The following is a 26,576-nucleotide window of genomic DNA, read 5'->3' as shown; positions in this document are numbered from 1 at the left end:
GATCCTAGCCATTGATAGATCCATGACCACCATGAGATGGCATGAGACACCTTGTGCTAGCTATATCCTTGACACTGAGGCATTCCCATGAGGGGGGGTTTGTTGGGATATCTCAAGGTGTATGCCTCAGGCACACCTTGGTTTCTATGTGTGAGTGCTAGAGGCAAAGTTAGGTGCCCATAAGCACAGTTAGGTGGTGGAAAGCCACATAGGATATTGAGAGAATCTAGGAGCAGATTGAGGAGATGATTGTGGAGCTCTGAAGTGATTGTGGAGCTCTGAAGTCATCAGTGATGTCAGTGAGCATGTAAGAGGTGCCTACATAAGGACCTCACTCTTCTTCATTCTATATGCAAGTATTCTGAATTTGTGTCCACTCTACTCTTTCCTTTCAGTTTACCAACACTCCCTACAGGCCCTAGGTATGATCAAGACCTAGAGCCATTGACACAGTAGCTCAAGCACAGGGTTGATGAACAAATGACGCTTGGGGACATTCCCCCTATGTTCAAAGTGGGAGCACGACCCACAAGGGTGACTATCGCCCTTGTTAGACGTAGAGCTGTGACCAAGAGACAGCGTAGGATCGCATCCACAGAGAGCCAGCAGCACTCTAAATCTGATGTCATGCTATTGCTCCCTCGGTCTTGACAAGGGGGGACCACAGTGACCTTGGTGTTGTAGATGACTATTTTTTTTATATGAGTATGTAGGATATAGTTTTTTTCTTTTTGTATGGGTGTGGATGCCCGATTAGTAGCTCTACCCTTTCAGCTAGCTTGTATTAGGTGAGTCTCATAGACTCATCGGTCTTTCGAAGACTTCAATAAACTAACTTTATTTCTTTCTTTCTAGTAGGTAATTTATTTGCAAGCTTGTATAGAACCTGGGATATTAGTGGAATTGATGCCTTTTTAGGAGGACACATGCTTGTGTGGATGCATGATGAGGCAAGTAAGTTTTGTGTTATATATGCAGATTATAGAATTACAATCCAATCGTCAAATAAGATCTTTGTATTGAATAAATATGAAATGATTCGGAGTTAAAGCATGTTCTCAAGATCATTGCAGTTTCTTTTAAACTTGATAGAGACGACGACCTTCATAAAATACCTCACAAATTAAGCTTACATTATTGTTCTACTAGTTACATACATGGCCTACATGTATAATCAAGCCATCTAACTTTTAAGAGTAAAAGATGACAGTACACTTTGTGGGATTGTTTGTGTCAAGCACACGATGCTTCTACATAAATTGGTAAAACGAACCTAGACTTCAATTGCGAATTTCAATTCGACCTTTGACTATTAGATTTATATTTGTTATATACAAACAAACCCAGTGAATGGAATCGCTCATCAAAGAAACCATCGTAATATCCTCTTGACGATCTCCTAAGTACAATTCGGTACTCATAATAGATACACATCGTAGTATATTTTCTAGTAGATTTCTTAAGTCTATCTATGTAACTAAGCCATTGCAAAGTGTCTTGAGTATGGACATAAGAACAATAGTTAAAGAAAAAATGCCTCTAATAGTATAAATATTAAGTATAAGAAAGTGTGGACTTTTCACACTGCCTATTTTCCTCCATACTAGACTCTATGAGCTACAAATTTGTGGGCAATTCTCAATCCAATGATTGAGAAAATCAATGTTACAACGAATATGGGCCAACAAATGACTAGTCTCTACCTACTCGACATGCAATATCATCATCTCTAGCAGTCTCACTAGTGCATCATGCTCTAGCATCCTGACATTGTGCATTGTGTTGCTTTGAGGTTAGTCTTTTAGCTTTCGTGTAGACGTTTGCAGCTCGGGTCTTCTTGAGACAGCGACCAAGAAAGGGTTTATTCTCAGTATTTAACAAGACGTTTGCAGATCAGGTCTTCTTGAGACAGTGACCAAGAAAGGGTTTATTCTCAATATTTAACAGAAGTCTAGCATAGCCTTCGTTGGGGCCGAAGAGTCATTCTCAAAGTTTAACCTTTGTTGGAGACAAAGAGTCTAACAGACAACCTAGCATAATCCCTGCACAATCAAATGCCGCTTCTTGTCGCCTATACCTTGGGTTCTATATAAGCTTGCAAATGCATTATCTACTATCTACTCATGTAGCCTCAACATAAAATTGAAATGGATCACCTCCTTTTTATCATGAAGATCTCTCCAAATTGTCCAAGCATTTGTAAATATTTAGTCCATCCAGTGCCCAAACAATACATGCCACTACTTCGATATATGTACGGTAGTCTCTAAATTGTTGGGTGTGAGAAGGGAGTGGAATACAAGGGAGGAAACAACAAGCTGAAGCAAACGTGAGTACTTCCAAATGGATAATGAAGCAATGTACAAGAATGGCCTATGTAGGCCTCCAAGTCATCCAAAGTGTTGACTAGAGAAGCCAACCAAGGTGTTAACTGTGTCCTAACTACCCTACAGGGACATACTAGGGCCTAATTGCTAACAACGGTGGTGGGAAAACTCGTGACCAGTGGATGTCTCAGCTCAAAACGAGTTTCCCTGCAATGCGCCACGGCCATGCCAACCAAATGTGAAAGAATATGCTTCCAATCTGAAAACATACGAGAAACAAGAGGGCAACCTCTGACCTTGCCTTCAATGTGACCTAAAAGAAAGTCCCACTGAGTAGGCCGCCAATAACCAAAAGCAGGGGTGGTTATTTGTAGAAGCAAAAAACGCATCATAGCAGCCCAAGGGTGATCCCCATGTAAGAATTGTAGCATAATTTTCCCTTGATGAGCAAGAATATGCACATGAATATTAAGAATATTCAAGCCCCCATGCATTCATGGCGAGCATAGCTGCTATACTCCAAGCAGGTGCAAGCTTTTCCTACCATGTTTGAAACACCAGAAAATTTCCATGATGATGGACATAAACGAGGAAAGATCTCCTTGGCTAAAAAAGATCAAAGGCAAATAGAATTCAATGTAGGCCACCAAAATGGATTATGCAATTTGAAGCCAGACATGCTAACTTCTAGTATTCAAGCTTTTTCTTTAATTTGGCAAGGACCAAATCAGTCTCTTGACGACGAGTAATCATCCAACCCAGAGGATAACAAAGATGGCATACCAGCTGAGTGGGCGGGACAATTTCCCCCAGCCATAAAAGACTATGCCAGTCTTTAGAATACGAAGGCAACAAGCTAGATTTCTGAAAATTTACATGAAGGCCAATAGCCAACCCATACAAAGAGAGGGCTTGCATAAGAGAGGAAAGGTCACTCTCGGTATTCCATGGCACGAAAAAAGAATCATCTGCATAAGCCTGAGCCACCATAGGGCAACTTCCAGGACACACACACACACTTCTTTTTTTTTTTGGAAATTTGGATGCTTTATATTATAGAATCACTATCCCAAAACGGGATGTTCAAAAACACATCAAGTGAAGATCTCAATATATGACAAATACACATCAAGATCTATATACTTAGTTTGCAAGAAATTTTAGAAAGATTGCTGCAAAGAGTGCCTGAAGAAAGAAAAAAGTGAAAAAGTAATGCACAGTCTTCGTATCAGGCTCGATGGGATCGTTGGTACAGGATCAACCCAAAGCATTGTGACATTCTCACTACTGATTTGCAGGTAGATCAGCACACCTTTTTTTTTTTTTTGTGGAATCTTTCAATCATTATATTACAAAGAAGCTATCCCAGAAAGGGAGAGCTATAATACATCAAGAGAAAATCTCACTGTAGGATAAATATACATCATGATCAATGACACGAGATTGCAAGCAATCAGAAAGCGATTGCTGCAAAGAGTGTCAGAAGAAAGAGAAAGTAGAAAAAGTAGGATCACCGAAGACCCTATGATTGCGATTCTTCCATAGAGTCCGGAGTGCCCAGTATGGAACCCAAACAAAAAAGAAATCAAACTCCTATCTGAGTGGATGTACACCAAAAAGCCAGAAGAACTTGCCAAAAGCAGTCTAAGGAAACCGAGCTTTCAAAAACTGCCCAAGGAAGTCCAAAATAGCACGAGAGGAAGGACAATGCCTGTATATGTATATGTATATTTATATGTATAGGTATATCTATGATGTATGTATGCTCATTGCTATCACAAGACAGATTAGCTGTTTATGAAAATCAATCATTCTCAACATTGTTGAAGAAATTTTATAAAACAATTATGCAGGAAATCAAAGAAGAGGTCATGTGACTATTCACATATTAGATGGGGAAAGTTGGAACTTTAAAGAGATACTCAGCAAAAGAAACGTGATATCTAGAACTTTTACTGCTGGATAAAACTCACATGATCAGACTGCCAAAATAGATGCCACCTTACCAAGCCAGGAGCATTAAGTTTCTTCATTGAATGGTGCACACTCTCAAATTTCTTAGCAGCCACGGATCCTAGAACAGCAGCTCCCAGAAGTACGGCCTCTTTCTCCCTTGGCAAAATCACAGGACAGCCTGCAGAAATTTTGCAGCAAACTGGCATAGTCATCCCACAAATGTTGTCTCAGCAAGCAAAATACAATATTACTGCAGTCAAGTGGGGACTTATTCGAGATTCAAAAGAACCATGTGAAAGGCCAAAAGTACCACTAGTTTAGCAAGCCATTCAAGCTTTTATTTGCAGAGTACTAGTTGGCTCACCAACAATGTCTGCATGCTCTTCTATGAAGACTTTGTTTTTTGACAGACCACCACAAGCAATAAGTGTATCAATCTGCCATGCACCAAAATGACAACCAAAAATCAAAACTTAAAAGATGGTGGTGATCCTTAAGACTGAAACATTTTTGCCATCTTGTTAATAATAGAGTGAGAATGTATATTTCATGTTAGCTCTTTTATCATTTCTGTTGAGTTTCAGGCTTCAATCTAATAAAAACAGTATAAATGCCCTAGCATGTTGGCTCTGTTGTTTATGAGCAGGCATGTTGGCTTGGTTGTTTATGAGCAGACCGAGAAGTTTTCATCCAGTTTTCAATTCGGACAGCTTTAGAGATAGGAAGAATATATCACATCCATATAGGTATTTGAATCAGGTAGATTGGCTTGATAGATGACCATTCTTTGGATAAAACTGGATACAGCAAGCAGCACGAGGCTGATGCAGCACAGATAAGCAGCAGTTCCTGCAGTGCAGATGAGACATTATTAGGGAAAAGATGGACTTCAAGTCTGAGTCTTGGGTAAGATCCATCCCAATGGTCATCTTGCCAACCAATTCGCAGCGCCTTGCAAGCCCCATTCCCTCCACCTATGCTCCTTCGCATTGCACATGGATACAAAGGAATTTCTATGAGACCAATCCACGAGGATGCGAACAAAGGAGAATAGAGAGCAAGAGTGTGAGCAAACGTAAGTGTACCAACAAAAGAGTGAAGGTTTTGTCTAAGTGACAAAACCCTATCCTATCCACTAACCATAGTTAGGGATTGGAGAGTGGTTAGGGGAAAAACCTCAAAGAGGGAAAAGTGCTCCTAACCTACTTATTACAATACATTGGCCACTGCCTAGAATATAATTCTAACACCACCCTGCAGTGCCAATGTGGTGTACAAGGTAGTGATCAATCACCAAAAGAAGATAAGTTTAGGGCGCTGTGAAATGCCTCAAACTTCTCACGTGGAAGTGCTTTGGTGAAGATGTCTGCAACATTGTCATGTATTGACACATAGATCATACTGATCTCCCCTGCATGCAACTTCTCTCTGACATAATGATAATGAACCTCAATGTGCTTCGTGCCAGCATGAAACATAGGATTCTTTGCCACTGCTATAGCACTCTGACTATCAGTGAGGATTGGAGAAGGACCCTCCAATAAGAGACAAAGATGAGCGAACAAACGACGCAGCCACACACATTCAACTATCACTGTGAAAGCTGCCCTGTACTCAGCTTCACATAAGGAAGTAGCCACTGTAGATTGCTTCTTGCTCACCCAAGAAATGCAAGCTTTGCCCAAAAAGAAACAATTACTGCTAGTGGACTGCCTAGTATCATAGTCTCCAGCCCAATCTAAATCACTGTAAGCATGCATCTGCAAGTCACCCCCCCTCGGAAACATCATGCCATAAGACTTTGTGCCTTGCAAATAATGGAAGATGCATTTTACAGCCTGCCATTGTGTTGTCTTTGGGCTGTGCATATATCTGCTCACCTGAGATAGTGCATACTGAATATCAGGCCTAGTATTGCACAAATAGATTAGGCATCCAACAGCCTGACTGTAAAGTGTGACATCTACTCGTGAGCATGCATCTATCCATCTCCATAAGAGTGCAATTCTTGCGCTCAGCTTTGCCAAGTGTAAGCCTCACTGTAAGCTGATGTGTGATGCCTTTCTCCTTCAAAATGCCTCAAACTCATGAGGCATATACTCCCCCTCTCTATCTGTGCGAAGTGTCCGCACCTTGAGTCCTGTCTCATTCTCAACCATAGCCACAAAGTGTTTGAAATGCATAAACACTTTTGATTTTGCCTTAAGACCATAGACCCAAGTATAATTGGAGAAGTCATCTATAAATATAACATAATAGAGATAACCACCAAAAGCAGGTATCCTCATGGGACCACAGACATCACTGTGTATGAGCTGTAATTTACGAGTAGCTCTTACTGCACCATCTTTCTTAAAAGGAAATCTATGCATCTTACCAAGGATGCAACCCTCACATGCATGAGGAGATGGTGACTCCAAAGGAGGCAATGCATCAACCATAGCATGCTTCTGAAGTGTCATTAAGCTGCCATAGCTCATGTGCCCATACCTAGCATGCCATAACTCCGCATTCTGCATCGCAGCAGTGGGAGTGCTCACCGAAAGTGCAAGATCGGATCTTTTCCCATATATGTCAAGCCGAAAAGACCCCGATACAAAGTGCCAGACAACATCAAAGCATAGTCATTCTCTTTGTCTGAGACTGCAAACTTAGCATCATCGAATATAACCTGAAATCCTCCTCTATTGAGAGATGACACTGAAAGCTAATTGTTCTTTATACCTAGCACATAAAGAACATCTGTGTGAAATATGTGCCATTAGTGGATGTGAGGATGATGTCCCCCACTCCACACACTGAATCAGAAGAATTATTTGCACATGTCACCTTCTTTTTAGTAGGTGGTAGATGCAGAGATGCAAAAAGGCTCTTCTTGAAAGTCATGTGCTTAGAAGCACCACTATCAAAATACCAAGTATTCAGTGTCTCATTGACACTAAGAGAGCATGCATCATTTGAAGGGTCATAACTGCAAGTCAAGAAAGCATATGGATCATCCTCAATAGTGACTGTAGTATCGAACTATCCACTGAAAAATCTAAAATGCAAGACAAAAAGGCATAGTGCTCTTCCACAAAGTTGGCTGTAACATCTCCTCCATCATGTGCATTAGAAGCTGATTCATCTGACACAGGCATACTTGAATCCCTTTTCTTTTCTTTAGCTATGCGCTTCTTGCATTCACCAATATAATGACCTGGCTTCTTGCAGTAGTGACAAATGCCCTTCTTTTTAGGCTTATCTGCATCACCCTTAGCCTTATAAGAGGGCTGTCCTGAATCAACTTTATGTTGATGTGCGGGCTGATTGGCATTTCTTCTTGTCTGCTCTTTCTGCAACAGAAGTCCTATCAACTCGTGAAAAGAGAGAGGATTGCTGCCCCTCCTCAATGACAAATTCATTGAGGTGTGGAAACAAAGATAGGACTCAAGAAGAGAATTCAGAGTGGTGGTAATCATCTCTGAATCCGGAATACCTTCATCTATATTCAGCAACTGCTCCCTCAAATCTTGAAGCTTTGTGAGGTGAGCATTCATGAAATCTCCCTCATCTATATGCGTATGAGATAGCTCTCTGTTCAGGAAGGAACCTCTGGCATCATTTCTTGCTGCAAACACTCTCTAAAATCTCCCAAGCTGCCTTTGAGGTCTTGCATGACCGAATGTAAGGAATAATGAACCTCTTGATAGAAAGAGATATCACAGAAAGAGCTTGTGCATCCCTAGAACCCCATCTTTTCTGCTCTGCTATGGGAGCCACTGGAGCAGCAGCTGCTCCAATTACTTGTGCTGCATTTTGACCTCTACCCCTGCCTCTAGCTATAGGAGTGACAGGTGTAGCCACAGAATCTGGCCTTGCCTCATCTCCATTGACATAATACCAAAGATGTCTGCCAACCAAGATGTTGTGAGCCACAAAACTCCACAAGGAGTAGTTGGTGCCATCCAACTTATCCTCCTGTGCGAGGCTCCAAACACCTCATTGGGGTTGTTCTGTGTCATTTTTGCCAGATAAACTCAAAAAACACAGCAAACTAGACAAGTAAAATCCCTTCCTGGGATGTAAAATGCACAACCAGAGTCTGCCAAAGAAAATCTGCCCACAATGACAATTACTGTCACACTCTATCAAAGGCTTGAAATGCACCACAATGCTCTGCAAATGCCCAAAAATCTGCAAAGAAAATGGCAAAAGTCTGCAATTTGACTCACACTGAGTCCAAAACTGCTTGCAAATCTCCCCAATGCTCTTTCAACTGCCAAATTGCATCCGAAATGCAAAAGCCCCAAATCTCTGCAAGAAATTGCACCCAAAAGGGAAAAATCAACTAAAAGCCCCAAATTTTTGCAATTCTCTGCAACAAATGCAAAAGCCCCAAATGTGCTCCCAAACTGCAAGCCAAACAATGGCTCTCTGCACAAATGCCCGACAAAAACTCCTTCCTAGATCCACCTGCAAAGAAAACTCTGCAAATGACCACCCTTCTACAGTACCCTGCAAAAGTACCTAGCTTTGGAGACCTGCAACAGTCCATACAAAACAGCCTGTACAGCCTGTACGAAACCTGTCAGCCGCTGTACGGACGACTTATCAGCTGCTATACAAAACCTGTCAACGGACGACCTATCCGCTGCTATACGGAACCTGTCACCTCCAGTACGGAATCCATACGTTTGTTCGGACGGCGACGCTGACAGTACAGAATGCAAGTACAGGATGTACAGACGGCGTGCAGGTACGGAATGCGACGTGCAATATGGTGTAGTCTGGTACAAAATCGTACGGCGGTTGTACAGTGCTCCAGCTGAAGGTGTATGGAATGCAGGCAGCAAACAGTATGGTTGACCCTACTGTTGTACGGACGAATTGCGCAAAAACGTACAAGGCAGCTGGCACGAAATCCATGCAGTCGTACGGACTGTACGGAATGGAGGCGCAGGTCGCGAGCTAGAGCAGGATGGACCGGAGCGGGATGGAGGCAGGAGGTCGCGCAAGAAGAACCTGCTCTCATACCAAATGTGAACAATGGAGAGTAGAGAGCAAGAGTGTGAGCAAACATAAGTGTACTGAATAGAATGAGTGTGAGTACAACAAAAGAGTGAGGGTTTTGTCTAAGTGACAAAACCCTATCCTATCCACTAACCGTAGTTAGGGATTGGACAATGGTTAGGGGGAAAAACCTCAAAGAGGGAAAAGTGCCCCTAACCTACTTATTACAATACATTGCCCACTGCCTAGAATATAATAATAATTCTAACAGAGGATACAACATTGCGGCATCGCATCGAAAAAGGACAAAGCATAAAGACTTAAGGGTCCCAATTCCCAAGCTGAATCGTCCCCACACAGCATCACTGCCACAGCTCCAAGCCCAACGCCATCCCATCCCTTGTTTTCCATGCTTGCTTGTTCTAATCACAAGGCCTTCTCTGCTCTTTTCACTTGCCCTTTCTTTTAAAAAGCTTTGCTTCTGCTTCTTTCCCGTTACTAGCTTTCCTAAGCCATTAGCCTCCCCCTTGTTTTGCCTCCAGACAGACAAGTTAGTCAATAGGGAGGAGCTTTGGTTCCATAGCTCTTATGCCATACGTGATCTTCTTGGTGGCTCCATCCAGGTTATATTCTTTCAGATTTGTACTATCAGCATTGTACTTCAGCAGCATTCAGAGGGTTCTATGGCAACCCACTAAAGTGTCAGTGTGCTATCTCTCTTTCCCTTTCCCCTCCATGTTCTTTATTTCATGATATGCTTCATCTTAAGGTAGCTACAAGTGAGCATGAATTGGAAGCACAGTGTCTATACATTCATTACACTATTCCAAGCAATAATCATATTCCTGCACTCACTGACCACTAAAGGAATACTTTCTACCCGTCATTGATTTGGACGAATCTTTAAGGAAAGGAAGTTTGTAATGTTCCTATCCTATCTAGCCAAATCCATAATTGCTAGCCATAGCCAAGGGATCACTATAGAGATAGCCTCTAGGTTACTGACCCTCATGTTTGAGAAGCAAAGTGCAATATAAATGACCTTGAGTGTCATGACGAGTGGCATTAGCAGAAATGCTATGTCATCAAGTTAAGAAACCAATCACCTCAAGCCGCCAACAAACCCAATTTTACGGTTTCCCTACAATCACAGCCTGCAATCGATGGTCTTGGCCCACAGAATTTGCTTCTCAAGGAGAGAACACATGCTAATGTCAAGCACATTGTTCCATTGAGGCCCTGGGATGCACCCTTCGACCCGTTCCTCGCCAGTCTTGCATGCCAGCAAGGAGGACTTTCAACTCATAACATGTAGAAAAATACAAGGGAGAATCAAGGCAGCATGACCCCATGGCGCCAGATACCAGCAACAACAGAAGTGCATAGCAGCACATTGGAGAGAGTGTGACGTGACTGAAGGATGACGTAAGAATAGTCTATGAAAGGTCATCCCAAGAACAATTCAGTGACAAGTAAACACATTGTACAAGCCAAAGCCATGGTTGCATAAGGTTTAAGATAGGATTCAAACAATTTGAACTTCAGGCAACAAAACCAGTTTTAAAATTCATTTGTTTTTTTCTTCAAGAACCCAAAACTCACTTTGGCCAAAACAGCCTCCCCCCCTCCTTTCCACCTTCGGTAAGTATGAAGCTGCCAAAATACATCCTTTTGCATTTTTTGGGCATTACTTTTCAAGTTCCGCATTGCCTAAGATTCCTTGGGGAAGTCCAATATTAATTATTTTTTCTAAATTCGCCTTTTAATACCCTAGTGAAAACTTTGGTTTCTATGACTAGTCATGATCCCAATCAAGAATAGGACCATGAACCTGTACTTCCAAACTCCAATGCTATGTGCATTCCACCAAGTCTTGAGCTTGTCTTCTCTCATTGTGTACAGTCAAAAAACACATCCATACCTTATGTCCATGGGCATTACAATGTTCTATAATATGGCGTGTTCCATAAGCAATGCTTTGAACAACGGCAAGATAAAGCAAGGCCAAGTCTTCCTCAGTACTGTTTAGTGTCAGTCCACATATCATTCCTCTGGATTTTGGATCAGCTATAGGAGACCTAGAATAAGACACAACCAAATGCACCATTTAAATATCCATTGAAAAAAGCTACAGTAATACAACACCAGAGTCAAGTTCTTCAAGAAGAATATTTGAATAAATACATTGATAATATACCTGTTCCCATGAAAGTCAGCAAGAACATGCAAATCCTTTGTTAAAGCACTTCTGAATGGCACAGACAATCTATCAGCAAGTGTTTCCAGTATACTGTTGAGAAGCTCAAAGATGGAAACCTCTGCAAATCGATGTTGATAGAACACTTTATTAGACAAAGGGATTTCTAAATACTTTTATGAAGAATATTGCAGTATCAACAACAGGAGGAAGATCACAAGTTTACACAGATGAATCTGCATTAAGGAATAACATTTCATCATCCAAATGATTGGTTTTTATGTTTACTTTGTGAAGCTGCACGATTAGCCAAAACTGGAGCTGCAGCATGATTCTCTATAATGTGGTCCAGCAAAGCACCAGTAGCAGTTTGACCACCCTCAGTTAGCCAAAATTCAGGTATCATGGCTGCAAACCACAGCTTGGCAATTAGCATATCTACTTCATCCACCTCATCCTTCAGAGGCAAAACGTACGTCTGTAGCGCTTTATTCAATTGTTCGATTCTCAAGCTTGTATCACCTGATGAAAACTGCTGCTCTAGATGCGCAACAGCAGATCAAGATTGAAATCCAAGATTTACCTGACCAAAAAGGACCCCAGACACCTGGAATAAAAACTTTCTTCTTTGAAACAGCCATATGGCACGTGGAAGTCCCACACACAAGCACCATTCTCTTGCAAAGAGCTTCATGTTCCATAAGATGTAGCCAGTTTGCATCTTCAGAGCCTTCCATGCTAGGATTGGAGCTGGGCCTGTCATGCTCTACGGAATGACTTGCAGGTACACCTTCCATGACTCCAACACCACCAGCATGAGCATCAATCAGCGCAGTCCCAACAGGAGTTCCCTCTAGTAGCCCAAGCTCCTGCTTCATTGATTGATCAAGTTTGCATTCAATGCACAGCACTAGAGAGAGATATTCAACTATACCACTAGAAATGCTACAAATCGTACACCCCATGTTCTTGCACACATTTCTACCACAATGCATTAATGGTAATCTGAGGCCAGTTACAGTAAAGTAAATATGGAGCTGGCCAATATTTAAAAGAACCAATTCTTGTCCTGTACTTAATATTTCTACAAATAAGAGTTCCCCATTAGTGTCTGTAACCAGCGACCACAAAATTTGGAAGTTCAAGCTCTTATGGAAGCTACACCTCAGCAACCGCCAGAAGATATCAAGCCCATTCGTTCATATGAAAAAGTGCTTGCCTTTGCCGCAGTTGCTGTGAGGCCAGTGCCCAGTGGGTGACCTGGAAAGGCAACACTCCCTCCTGCCATAATACCACAAGAAAGCATTTTAAAGTTTGATGTCAGCAAGGAATAGACTTGCAAACCATCCATATCAAATGTGTGCTTCTCATCAGGTATCAGCCACATTATTCCTTTGTACAAATGGGTTCAAATCATGAAAGACTATGATAAAAATCGACAGTAATGGAAAGCTGAAAAGCCTCTTTGTTTTCTCTGTTGCCCAATTCATTTTCAAAAGCTTAGATAATATGAACTGATACATGACATAGAAAAGAAAATATAACACAGAAATGACAGACAAAGTAACACGGAAATGACAGTAAAGGTAACCCGTTAGAATTATAAATTTTGACCTAAACCAAATAGTGTGAGTGTTATTGAGAAGACTCGTCGAATCAGCAATGGCTGATGAAACTTGTGGCACCATCATCTTTTGCGATTGACGAATAGTAGATTTGGTTTCACATCATACTTTCAAGCAGCTGCATGCCTTATAGTTGATTAAAATATAAATTTACACAAGTTTCAACACTGAAACATCCAAATCTTTTTTAAACAATATTGGAAATGGCTGTAAGATGGCACAGCTGCCAAGTACCCTCTGATTTTCCTTTCAAGAAACATCTGCATCCATCCAGTGTTCCTAACCTTAGTGAGAGTCCAATTTTCCCATTTGTCAATAGAAAATATGCACTTGCTGGCCCTACCTAAAGTCTCCTATAAATTTGCTTCTAATCTTCAAGAGAGCTGCAAACTGCTACATGCTTTTGGCCTTTAAAAAGTCTTGAAGCTGGAGGTACGCAATGTGCCTCATTGTCACTGTATAAGAATCATTACCACACCTCCACCCAGCCTTGTATTCTTTGCACACAGATACTCTTTCTCCACCATCCTCTAAATTAGAGATGCCCTATCTGATGTGCAGTCCATGACACCATCAAACAAACAAGTAACCTAGGTGGGCAGCCAACGACCCCTTGTCTTCAGGGTAAGGGTTCTTCTCTTGCTAACAGCGAAGTCAGATCTGATGATACGTAAAGCAGAAGCTCTAATCCAAAGCTGTCTAACACCCCTGAGAAGGGTCCATGAAAGAAGCACCTTTCTGTTTGACATTGCGGGATCTTGTTGGTGACTTTTTGGTCTAGTTTAAGGGCTCTCATGGCAGCTCCCTCGACCCTCCACAACCATAAGCAGCACGTGCAGATAGCCATACATCCTCTTCAAGACAGAGCAATGGTGAGCCGCATTGTGGGCCTCAGCCCACCCGAAGTTAGGTTCGAGACTAGATGCAGGTTAGCTTGGAATTAACGGGTGACATCTACGAGGTCATTATCTATGGGAGAGGAATCTTCCTCCATTAGCTGAGTTCCTCCATCACTACTCAGGCCCTTGTGGAACAAATCCCCATCTTCCTTGGTCCGCACATGGTCTTCTCCATAATTTGGTACTACCGTTTTTTAGTGGATGACATAGAGACAACACATCATGTGCTGAGGTTTCCAATGACATTACACTTCCCGAGGTTTTAGAAGGAATATAGACCCATTCTATCTTCCATCAGGGCTTTCTTGAAAACTGTGTTCGATTTCTTACCCACAACAACCTCAGTCCTTGTTGATGATGGTGTTTCACAGCTCAGGGTGATTCTGAAGACATTACACTTCCCGAGGTTTTAGAAGGAATATAGACCCATTCTATCTTCCATCAGGGCTTTCTTAACTTGTGTTCGATTTCTTATCCCCAACAACCTCGGTCCTTGTTGATGATGGTGTTTCACAGCTCAGGGTGATTCTGAAGTTCCCAAAGTCCCTTCCCGAGGAGTTTCTGTTGGAACACTGAAAGGAAAGAGTAGAGTGGACACAAAATCAGAATACTTGCTTATGGAATGAAGAAAAGTGAGGTCCTTAAGTAGGCACCTCATACAAGCTCACTGACATCACTGATGACCTCTGAGCTCCACAATCATCTCCTCAATCTGCTCCTAGATTCTCTCAATCATCCTATGTGGCTCTCCACCACCTAACTGTGCTTGTGGGCACCTAACTGTGCCTCTAGCACTCACACATAGAAACATAAGGTGTGCCTGAGGCATACACCTTGAGATATCCCAACAAACCCCCCCTCAAGGAAATGCCTCAGGCTATGTCAAGGATACATCTAGTCTCATAGTTTCTCATGCCATCTCATGGTGGTCAAGGATAAATCTATGGCTAGGTTCTCATGCTAGCAAGGGTTCCCTTGGGTGTAAGGTAAACAAAAGGGATACAAAAAGACCTTCCAATGGTTATCTCCCCTGCATGTACATGCACACAATGTCTGCAGGAGGTACCATGGAACAAAACATACACATGGCCTACATCATAAGGTGACCAGAGGTGTTTACAAAACACACAAAACACAATAGTTTATTTTCATTCATTTTGGAGGACTATCCAGGCTGAGTACCTTGACATAAAAAAGAGAGATCTGGAGCATACATAGAGATGATTAAAATGCATAATCTTCATGGGATGCCTCATCTTGTGAAGGCAAAATATCCATGTCAAGGCAAGGTCTTACCACATGGGTAGTGTCTAGTGCCTTATAAGATGGTACTATGATAGAACAAGTGGATCTGAAAGTCATATCCTTCAAGAGAACAATTATCTTGTCATCTCCATAGTTGTGTAGAGAAGCATATCTTAGGTATCTGACCATCTTTTTCTTGTACTTGGAGTCAAATAAAAGTGCCATGAGAGGGTAGATCTCTGTAGTTGCTTCCTTTTTGGCAACCATTGTTTTGGCAATCTTCAACAAGGAAGTCAGGTTGGCATTTTCATCCTTTGTAGCATAACAAGACATTGCTTTATGTTTTGGCTTTTCACATATTTTGCATAAGCAAGCCATGAGAGGCTCTAACCCAGGTATTGGGTAGTGTCTTCTCTCTTACAGGGCTTAGAATAACAACTGAAATGCTTCAAAATATAAGCATTTAATGTAGCAAAGTCTTGTGACCAAATTTCAAACAATGATGCTTCTTCTTACATGCTTCATAGAAGTGGGTGAAATAAATACTTTCCAATCAAAACCAAGTCTAGTAATTCAAAACAAAACTGAAGCCACACTTGTACTGAAGTTATTGAAAGCTTCAAAAAACCAGAAAGGCCAGAGTAGCATTTTATGTAGCATCATCTTCAAAAGCTTGTCAAAACTAGAGAGCTGAACTTGGAGGGCTTATAGCACACTCTTCAAAGCAAAAGAAAGGGGGCTTTCTGAGGCAAAAGAAAGCTGGTATACCACTGTAGATCCTCTGGGAAGAAGAGGCGAAAAAATGCGTCAGGTCGCCTTCTCCTTCTTCAACAAAATCGACTGGTTTTTCTCTGTTTTCTCCTTCAATATGCAGCCATTGCTGCTCAGATTTCAGCACAAGGTAGCTCTAGGTATGGACCAGCCCCCCCTGAAAGGAATTAGAGAAAGATCAAGTGTGCTGGGAGAAAACGCAGAAAAGACAGTCGACAACCTTCGTGTAATGGCGACGAGCAGAAGCGAGGATTCGTCGATTCCTTGCAGCCAGAAGTTCGCCCCAACTAGGTGGATCTTCAACTGGAAGGGCGTGGGAAATGGCTGAGAATCGGAGGAGAACAGGCTTAAGCAAATTATTGGAAGAAGAGGGAGAGATGGTGAAGAAGAAGATGAAGAAGAAGATGATGATGTGGCAGAAATGGGCTCAAGGGGGATCAAAGGGCTCTGATACCATGTTGGAACACTGAAAGGAAAGAGTAGAGTGGACACAAAATCAGAATACTTGCTTATGGAATGAAGAAAAGTGAGGTCCTTAAGTGAGGTCCTTAAGTAGGCACCTCATACAAGCTCACTGACATCACTGATGACCTCCGAGCTCCACAATCATCTCCTCAATCTGCTCCTAGATTCTCTCAATCATCCTATGTGGCTCTCCACCACCTAACTGTGCTTGTGGGCACCTAACTGTGCCTCTAGCACTCACACATAGAAACATAAGGTGTGCCTGAGGCATACACCTTGAGATATCCCAACAGTTTCTTCTAGAGACCCTAAGCAAAGACAAAGGGTCAAGATCTCATGTCTCCTAGGACAATGCCTCAGGTGCAAACTGATAGCAAGTCGTGTTTCCCCCACCTGCAACCTCACTAAGAGCATCGAGAGCAGTGAGAGGATAAACTTCCCTGCACAAACAGACAGTTACAAGATCTCATACCCCTTGGGTTGAGCCACCTAAGGGGGATTGGACTCGCATCGACCGCGAGAATCCTAGCAAGAGAGCCGCAAAGAACCTAAGGAGAGGTCTTCTTTGATCTTCTAATAGATCCTCTCCCCTTAGTACAAGGTTCCCAACGACCGAGGAAACTCCTCCAAAGAGACATGCAAGAGAGGTACCCTCCCTTGTTCCCCCTATTTCCATCATTCCTCCCACCCCGCTCCAGACCCCCCCCTCCTTCTATCTGCGCTGTCATGACAAGAGAAATCACTAATCCGTGATTAGTAGACATTAAAACATTATTATATATTATACGCCAATGGTGTAACATGTATTTGTATTTATGATGGACACCAACCAATTTGTTATGGCGGTGGATCATTTCAGTAGATAGGACTAGTCGAGCTGGAGCCACTACTTCAGACGACATCAAATTTGGACATGTGATACTTATTCTTTTAATAAAAATGTGCACACACGTGTCTAGGTCCTAGGGGCAATAGAAAGGGAAGGGTGTATTAAGGTGCATTGAATGGTAGATGCATGGCTCATAGGCTAAGGGTAGGTGTAAATGGGAAGATGGAACTTAAGTGATCTCAAGGGACATTGATGAAAGGGTATCACCCTTTCATTGTGAATCTCACGTAGCATTCTTCATTCACTCTGCATTCATCCATCATCTCTCACACACCTTGCATGTAGGTCGACAATAGAAACAAGTACACTCAAGAGGGTGCTCTTCCCCATTGGAGAGCCAATCGGCATTCAAACATTGCACACATTTGCATTCTTGAGAAGGCTGGTTCTTCACATTTGGTATCAGAGTAGCGACAATCCACGTAAGGGACCACGACAATCCCATCGTCCGTACGTCCGTACAGCCGTACGACAAACAAGGGTATCACCAACCCAAAAGGACTAGCAGCAATGGTGGATGTATGCTGCAATAAAACTATAATCTTTGTCAAATGATGCAGGGTCAAAGAAGACCGCATATTTGGTGTGGACAGAGTGATCCAAGGGCTAAAAATTTGGCACCAAAGGTGTAGGTATGATACACTGCTCTACTAAAGAAGAGGCCCATAAAACTAACAAGGTACGGTGACCTGTCAAACCTATATGCTCAATTGTCATGAGCGGAAGGCTATCTGCTGTGTGCAGGGCTAAACATCCATCAGCATGGGATGTAGCATCTGTCATAGGCTTGTTAAGAAGGAGTTGAGAGTATAAAGGCCTAGAATCCTGAAATATCACTGAAAATGCATAAGATATCCCTAAAGCATATGCGGTGCCGAATGTTGATATTGGGATAGATCTATAGTCCTAGATACAACCACTGATTTGCATCAAGTAAGGAGTGTATACTACAGCCATAAGTGCATGCTGAAATACTGAGTCTCCTCAAGTTGTACTATGGCTGAATCTGATGATGTCTATTGCGCTGGGGCAGGACCGCATTGATGCATAAATATCCTCATGCTGAGGAATTATTTGCTGATCAAAAGAGCTGGTGATCGCTGGATCCAAGGGTGGTGCAATGCAGCATGATTGAGTCAATGCTGGAATGTCCTATAGACTGATGTGCTAATATGTATTGTTGGTGGAAATTGTATCCAAGATATGCTTTGTGTAAGAGGTGAAAGCATCAGGGATCGATGCTGAAATGAAATCACCTGAAGAGATGTGACATGTATCTCCACATGAGGTTGGAGATATGGGTGCGTCGTATTGAGGACATACCTATTAAAAGTTTGCATGATCATAACTGAACTCATGCTATGTGTCTACATCTGGTGTGATAATAAATGGAGTCAGATCCATGCATGAATGTGATGGATATAAATTGGAATCAAGGTATGCTAATGTAGAATATGGGACTGTCTCGTGCATAGGACTTACTATCAAATATGCCTCATACTGAGGGCTTACCGTCAAATGTGCATGATCAAAATCTATGGGCTGATCCATGCTAACATATGGAACACCTGCGCGGCAGCTAATCTCTCAAGACCAATGAGGCTCAAGTCAGTGTCATAAACTGGTACATACCCCATGGAAATAAATGGTTGAAGAAGGTTCTCTTTCCACTCACAGATCTCATCTGGAGTCATGACTAGTGTATCATCAACTGTGTGATGAGAATAACTCCATGATGGAGGTGGTCTGGCTTACCCTGTACCGGTGACCTCTCATTCTCTTGAGTCATGACTTGTCAAGTGTTGTTATTCATGCTTTGCAGTTTGCTTATCGTAGCAGCTATTCTATTTTGGGGCTCATTGATTGCAGCCAAAAACAGCCCCCGTACAGGCCGTACGGGCAACTGTACGACCATTTTTCGGAGATTTGGCTGTGCTAGTTGAACGCTCTCTCTCTCTCTCTCTCTCTCTCTCTCTCTCTCTCTCTCTCTCTGAGTCTCTTCCCCTTGTGCAATGGGCAGACAACGTGATGTAACTTGGAGCCACGTGACTGTTGTGGGCTCGTATGGCACTTCAGGGATAAAGCGCATGGTTTACAACTATTGCAGGCTGGAATTTGGTGGAGGTGTGCAGCGTATCAAGGCACATTTGGGAGGTACAAAAGCAAAGGGAGTTGAAGTTTGCAAGCAAGTGCCACCAGAAGTGGCACATAGCTTTGAAGCAGCAGGTGGTACTCAGAAGAGGGCAAGGCAGGAGCATGGAAGCTCCTCTTTTCACGGTGCTGTTCAGGGTACTGATGCACAGCCAACACATCTTGTAGGAGGAAAAATAGGACAGCTGAACATTAAGAAGTCAATGAGAGGTGTCTACAAGAAGCAAGTTTGTCGGGAGATACGGATGACATTTTATCAATGCAATTTGCCTTTTCATATTGCCAAAACTCCACAATGGAGGCGCATGGTGAGAGCCATCTCTCGCATTGGTGAGGAGTGGGAGGGCCCTATGTGCGAGGCCTTGCGCACTAAGGAATTGAAGGAGGAGGTAGATCTTGTGCATGCAGAATTGCAGCCCATAAAGGAGGCTTGGGCAAAGTATGGTTTCAGCATCCTATCTGATGGGTGGAGTGATGTGAGGAAGAGATATGTTATTAACATTTTGGTGTCATGCTGCAAGGGTGCTACTTTCTTGCGTGTTGTTGATGCTTCAGGGCCAGGTGTCAGTATCACGGGGGAGTTTATCTTCCGTCACATAAAGCAGGCAATCTTGGATGTTGGCAAGAATAATGTGATACAAGTAATAACAGATAATGCAAGTAATTGTGTGTCAATGGGCAGAATGATTGAGGAGGAGTTCCCACATATCGTATGGAGCCCATGTGCAGCCCATTGCTTGGATTTGCTGATTGAGGATGTGGGTAAGTTGGATTGGGTGTCAGGGCTTATGGACACAGCTCGTGCCTTGGTCCGATTTGTCACAAAGAAGCCTAAGGTGTTGGCTATGTATAGAGCTAACAATGACCTTGAGTTATTGAAGCCTCCACAAACACGCTTTGCCTATATGTGCATTTTATTAGAGAGGCTGATTAGAGTGCATTATGGCTTCGGGAGGATCATGATAAACCCAAGGCTCTTGCATTTACACGCATAGTGATGGGACAGAGCTTTTGGGATAATGCTGCTACACTTGTGGTTGCTTTGAAGCCGATTCTTTGTGTCCTTCGATTGACAGATCGAGAGGGCTCAACTTTGGGCTTCTTGTATGAATTCATGGACAGGATTGGGAGAAGCATCAACAACAACAGGACATTATCCCCTGAAAGGTAAGTGTGGAATGTCTTCTATCTTAGGCTCCAACCTTCAGCTGCAAACTTTATTTTCTTCCCTATGATATAACTTGTCAGGACTTAGAACTCAGAATTCAGATTCTAGAATCATAGAATGATTCATGACCATTTGGGTTTGTCAAATCTGAATAGTTCAGTATTGAGCAGATTAGAGACATTTGGGGGAGCAGGTGGAATTGGTTTCACAAACCAATACATGCAGTTGCCAATGTATCGCATCCATTGTGGAGGTCTGAGGAACAATACATTAATGAGGAGCTGAAATCAGGTTTTAATGCCTACATAGATCTTATTTCTAAGGGGAACACTGAACTTGTCAGGAAACTAGAGGATGAGTTGTTGGTGTTTCGCAACTCTAGCTTGACTTTTGGGAGAGCCACTGCGAGGGTTCGAGACACGCAGTTTCATCCTGTGTCTTGGTGGGAGAAGTATGGAGGACCGACTCTTACTTTGAGGCATATTGTTATGAGGGTTCTTTCACAAGATTGCACTGCTGCAGCTTGTGAGAGAAATTGGAGAACGTGGGCATTGTTTCACACCAAAAAGAGAAACCGCCTTTCCTCAGCTCAATTGGAAAGGCTTGTTTTTGCTAATAGCAACTTGCATCTCTTGAGCAAGTTTAAAGGCTTCAAAGAGCCAATGCAGGTATGTAGTATGCTGCATGCAATTTGTAATATTCTGACTTTTGTATTTTCAACAATAAGTAATCAGTCTTGAGTTAACTTTTCATCAAAAATCACCTCCAGAAGCTTGCATTTGTAGGTTGATCCTGATATGGTGGACATAGACAAGGCCCCCGCTATACTTGACATTCCACAGGAGGAGCTGGACATCTATGCCCAGTTGTACTAGGAGATATTGCAGCATGGCCCACACACAAGAGCACGCAGCAGGGTACAGCCTGGGGCTGCAACTTCAGAAGGTGGGGTTTTACGGAGTGGGGCTGCAGCTCCTAATGGCAGTGATGAGGATGGTTCCAGCGAAAACAAGGCTTCATCGGAGGACGAGGAGGATGACGAGGAGCCTGTTGAAGACATTGCTACTGACACCTGAGGCATCATGGAGTGCAGACCTAGAATCTACATTTAGTGCTAGAAGATAGACAATGGGCATAGATTTAGATCATAGAATGTTCAATGTAGAAGTAGCTTAAGTGTAGCCTCTAGAGTCTAGTGAGTAGCAAGTTGAAACTCTGAAGTTCTATAACTATTGTGGTCATTTTATCAATGCTTGAACTTGGTATTTCAAACTTAAAACTTTAATAAGTCATGACCCATGACTCATGGCTTTAACCTTGAGCTACAGGCATTGGAGTTTGGCTTGTTTTCAAACTTTTATGTAAGTTGTTTTGACTCAAACTTGAATTATGTTTCTAAATTGCTTTTAGGCTTTCAACTTCTAAGTTCTATATTGTCATGTGTATATGTAAGTAGGAATCAGGGTAGTATCTTGTTACATGTATGATGTTACACATTGTTGGCAGTTGCCAAACTTCCTTTCCAATTCATAATTGTTGCTTTTCAAATTCCTGGGCTCACATCTGAGTGCAACATATTAGATTGCTGAAATGTTTTCCTCTATGTTCCTCAGTGTTTTGGGTGCCATTAGTGCATGAAATCATGCATTTTAGGTCCTAGGAATGTGTACTTATATAGTAGGCATATATTTTTTGGTAAAATATGCCCCTGGGGAAAATTTAGGGTCGAAACATGTTTGGAAATTTTCCAAATGTGGCGTTTCCAAACGTCTGGCAACTATGGTGCTTTCACAAGGGACAGCACAAGCGCTTGATGCCCAACTTCTTGTGGTCAAGATTAGATGGCACTCGGAACAATAGAGCTAGGGTTGCATAGCAATGCATCATGGGTCACCCCAACTTCGGAGCCCTGGAAGCTCTTGCTTCAACAAGGGTTTCTCAAGAACACCTCCCGCACGGGAGGATAGTGGCAATAGTCTTATCGCTGGATCTTCTCAGGAGTTCCCCTCACAAGGAAGGGGTCACCCTTGATAAGGAGCTTACATAGGGTGTGGTAGTGTTTGGTTGGTTGGTGGACTCACCCAAGCTAGCCCACACTGTCGCGATGCTAAAGGGCAGCGCTTCATTGTCCAATTTGACATGGGGAGCTCCATTAGCCAAGAAGATAAGCTGCACGCTACTGCCTCATCAACTTGTTGTGGACAGGTACACACCCAACGGGTACACACCCAGGCTACGCACACTCACTTATTCAAATCTCTTTCTTAGTTCAGAAGGCCTCTTTCGAGCGGGATTTTATCCTCACGCCTTTGTTGGAGTGCGGCATGATATTGGAAATCCGATGGTTCTGAGAGTACTCGCCTGTGCCCAATTGGCGACAAAATTCCTTCACGACCGTCAAAGGACTACCTGAGCCGAAAGGATAGGAGTATTCCAGGTATACCTTTGATTTCTCATATTCAAGCAAGTCCCACTATCCGCAAGGACGCAGTGCTTATGTCCGCTGCCAATAGAATGCAGTTCAACCAGCTCCTCCTCCGCCATAGTATTGCTAGACGAGCCTGGACATCCTGAATTGTATGATGAGTTACTACTCTCAATTGGGGTCTCTCCCCCCAATCCCTCTCAATCGTGTGCTCTTCAATGCCTAAGGTGGTACCGATAAACGTGGTCGCATCCTCCATCGGTGTAGCTACGGTACACTGGATGCTGCGAACTCTGATGTTGAGAGCCTTACTAGCCCTCTGCTTGTGCCCACACAAGAGTGGTTAGAACATAGACATTGGGAGATTCACCAACTTGACATCAAGTCAACTTTCCTTCTCGGTGATCTACTTGAAGAAGTCTATCTCAGTCAACCTCTAAGCTTTGAGGTTGAAGGTTCTAAAAATCAGGTTTGCTGGCTGAAAAAGGCCAACTATTGTTTGAAGCAAGCACCCGGGGCATGGTGTGCCAAAATGCATTCACTTATGCCTTGGATTTCAAAACAGCCCCACAAAGGCCACTCTTTAAGTCAAAAGAGTGAATCGGATTATGTGGATGACATGCTTATTACTAGGCCAAATGCACAACACATTGCAGCTTTCAAAGCTGATTTGCAGAGATCATTTGCCATGATAGATATGGGCAGGTTGCATTACTAGCTTGGCATCTACTAGTTTTGAGGAGGGTATAATGATGAGCCAATCCAAGTGCATTGGACAACTCTTACAGCCCTTCCAATTCGAGGATTGTAAGCCAGTTTCTCCACCATTGGAGCTTGGCTTCTTCTTCTCCTATAAGGATGGGAGTGACCCATTTGATGCTACCCTTTACCAGCAGGCTATGGGCTGCCTTATCTATTTATGTCACACCAGGCCTGATTTGCAATATACAGTGTCTCAGTTAAGCAGGTCATGCACAAGCCCAGTACACACCATTGGCAAGCAGTGAAACGTGTCTTCCGAATAATTGAAAGGCACGCAGCACTTGAGACTCTTATATGATGATAAGTCTTCACTGCTGATGCATTCTTTCACGGAGACATGGTTGTCTCGACACCCGCTTGTCTCAAGTGGCAACTATTGAATGCTTGTCTCTTCATGCATTTCTTGGTTCAGCCTCTACCGTGACCCAAGTTTGAAGCTTTTCGGGAAGCTATACACTTGGTATCTTTGGTATCTTTCGTCACGTAATTTTGATCTTCCTGTACTATAATAGGTTGACATATCCATCATGGATGAACGTGTGCAACCATGATTTACTTTCCAGAATTACTTGAGATTAGTCCTATTGGGACATCTAGTCCTACTTCACTTAGGACACGTAGTCCTAAGTTGAGTTTGGACCCTATATAGGCCATCATTTGTACTCTCTCATTATCCATTTGCAAGTACACTTCAATTCCTTCAGCTTGTTGTCTCCTCCTTGCATTCCAGCTTCCTTCCATTGCTCCCCACATCCAACAAGGAAAACAAAGGAGAGAAAACAATATGGTCACTTACAGCAAAAAGAAAGTGCAGACATTGGAAGAAAGGAAGACCAACAGAAAAAATAAGAAAAGATAAAGGAGGGACGGAGAGAAGTTCCAGAAGAGCTAAAATCATGCAAGGGGACAAAGCAAGGCTCACATGATACTAGGTACATCACACCTCAAGCAATAAAACAAATTCACCCTATCCATCAAAACAACAGTACCTATTTTGGTATAATTTCCTTCAACAAGATCACCGAGTCCAATCTCCTGCCAGAAGATGTCATCCCATCCACATGCTTCTGTAGCTAAGGAGTCTTTGCTGGTCATCTGCTGCATGTGCGCGTGTCCCAAATATGTCCATTTACAAACGGTAGTGCAAAGGCTTCGAGTGTCATCACCAGTGGCCCTAATTGAATTTGAAGTTTCAAGAAGCATGGACAAAATCACAAGTCTTTTTGTGATTAGTAACTCGCACAGTTATAGAACACTCTCACTTTCAAGGATTACATGTCAAATGACAAAATCATATATTATTTTATTTGCAACTGTACACCTGTAAGTGAGCCAATCACTCAAATCCATCCAACGAAATGAAACTGCCCAAGACTCTTGAAGGTTCTCCTTAACCCATAGAAGCTTAAGAAACATCAATGATCAAAGTTAGCATTCTACAAAAAATATGTATGGCCTTGTTTAATATCAAAAATTTACAAGACTTGAAAATGGTATCGGGATATTCTCTTTCATTTTGCATCTGTTTGTCCCATCAATGAACATCTAGAAAATAGTGAGAAAAGTATAATTCCCTTTCACATTACCAACAATTCAACAAATATGGGCATGGCACCCAATAGTTAGATTAGAAAACAACAAAAGTACCTTAGGAGGTTGCATCTCTGGAGAAAGGGCACCACCAGCAAATTGCAAAACAGGTGAATGGAGGCCATTGATGCGCTCAGCTTGCTCAACGGCTCTATGATCCATCCAAACAATCACATTGCGTCTTGCATCACCACTTAAGGATATTGTAACTGGTGAGTCATCTGTACCTATTGCCACTGCGTTCATAACAAAAGGTAATGGCAAGGGTTTAGACATTCTTACACCAAGATTCTGAGACTCCAATTAAAAATCTCAAGAAATGTAAGGACGGACCAAGAGAACAAGTTGCTGCAAATCCAATGCCGCATATTTCTGAACCAGTAATATCTGCATTCTTGCAAGCTAACTTTACTGCCGCGCACACAGCATGCCAAATGTCTGTTGATGATTGCTGTTTCAGACAAGACCAAACAACAGAGGATGAGAAGCCAGCATATGTGAATGGATTTCAGGGTACAAGTCTTGGTAGAAACCCTCAAATTGCACCCCACTGCTCATCGAATAAATGTTCTTGTTTCATTCTTGTAGCTGAAAATGTGTTATTTATGCCAAAATTGAAGTCATTTCATGTTTTTTTCTTCATGCACAAATATGGCAAAGCCTTGTGATTGCTTGCTTAAATGCAAGCCCAAAAGACATGCTGAATCTTAGGGGTTTACAACTTTTAAAACTACCACCAGGAAAGTCATGTTGGCAACAAATTTTCTTGCTTCGAGGAATATGGGTTCATCCAATCAAGCACAAAGAGCAAAGCATGAAAGGGGTAAGTCAAGAAAAGATGACCGGCAACATGTGTGTGTGTGTGTTTGGGGGGGGGGGGGGTCTTCTTGCAGCCCACCTAGAAGTTTGCTTTCATTGTTTTTAGCTTCTTGTACAAGCTGTTCTTTCCTGGAGTAGCTACAGTATGTTTTCTTTTTCAGGTTTTTTAGCATATGAGTAGTACCTGTCTCACTTTGAGACAGCCATGAATGTACATTCTTCTTAATGAAAAGTTCTTTGACCCCAAAAACAAAAGTGTGTCTCAGTGCAAAAACACTGGGACAGCTATGAATGT

The 26,576-nt window shown here is 42.5% G+C and overlaps 1 protein-coding gene across 4 annotated transcripts in view; it reads right to left on the bottom strand.

Moving 5' to 3' along the window:
- LOC147906175 (FGGY family of carbohydrate kinase) overlaps nucleotides 1-26,576 on the bottom strand; it is a 103,400-nt gene that overhangs the window by 19,317 nt on the left and 57,507 nt on the right. The window contains exons 3-13 of one of the 4 annotated variants that reach the window (XM_087383462.1): nucleotides 25,796-25,913; nucleotides 25,520-25,698; nucleotides 25,194-25,276; nucleotides 24,862-25,046; nucleotides 12,692-12,753; nucleotides 12,056-12,341; nucleotides 11,761-11,880; nucleotides 11,473-11,593; nucleotides 11,197-11,353; nucleotides 4,648-4,720; nucleotides 4,301-4,482 (exon numbers count right to left, since the gene is read on the bottom strand). In XM_087383462.1, the coding sequence (XP_087239588.1) occupies nucleotides 4,301-4,482; nucleotides 4,648-4,720; nucleotides 11,197-11,353; nucleotides 11,473-11,593; nucleotides 11,761-11,880; nucleotides 12,056-12,341; nucleotides 12,692-12,753; nucleotides 24,862-25,046; nucleotides 25,194-25,276; nucleotides 25,520-25,698; nucleotides 25,796-25,913 (1,566 nt within the window). The remainder of the gene's footprint in view (nucleotides 1-4,300; nucleotides 4,483-4,647; nucleotides 4,721-11,196; nucleotides 11,354-11,472; nucleotides 11,594-11,760; nucleotides 11,881-12,055; nucleotides 12,342-12,691; nucleotides 12,754-24,861; nucleotides 25,047-25,193; nucleotides 25,277-25,519; nucleotides 25,699-25,795; nucleotides 25,914-26,576) is intronic. The other 3 variants (XM_087383470.1, XM_087383465.1, XM_087383472.1) reach the window with 3 other exon arrangements.

The sequence above is a fragment of the Dipteris shenzhenensis genome, chromosome 1, assembly GCF_047967505.1.
Source record: "Dipteris shenzhenensis isolate YYH24624 ecotype China chromosome 1, Dip_SZ_1.0, whole genome shotgun sequence".
Lineage (NCBI taxonomy): Eukaryota > Viridiplantae > Streptophyta > Polypodiopsida > Gleicheniales > Dipteridaceae > Dipteris > Dipteris shenzhenensis.
Note: the sequence above shows the minus strand (reverse complement) of the source record. Positions and strands in the feature narration are given on the sequence as shown.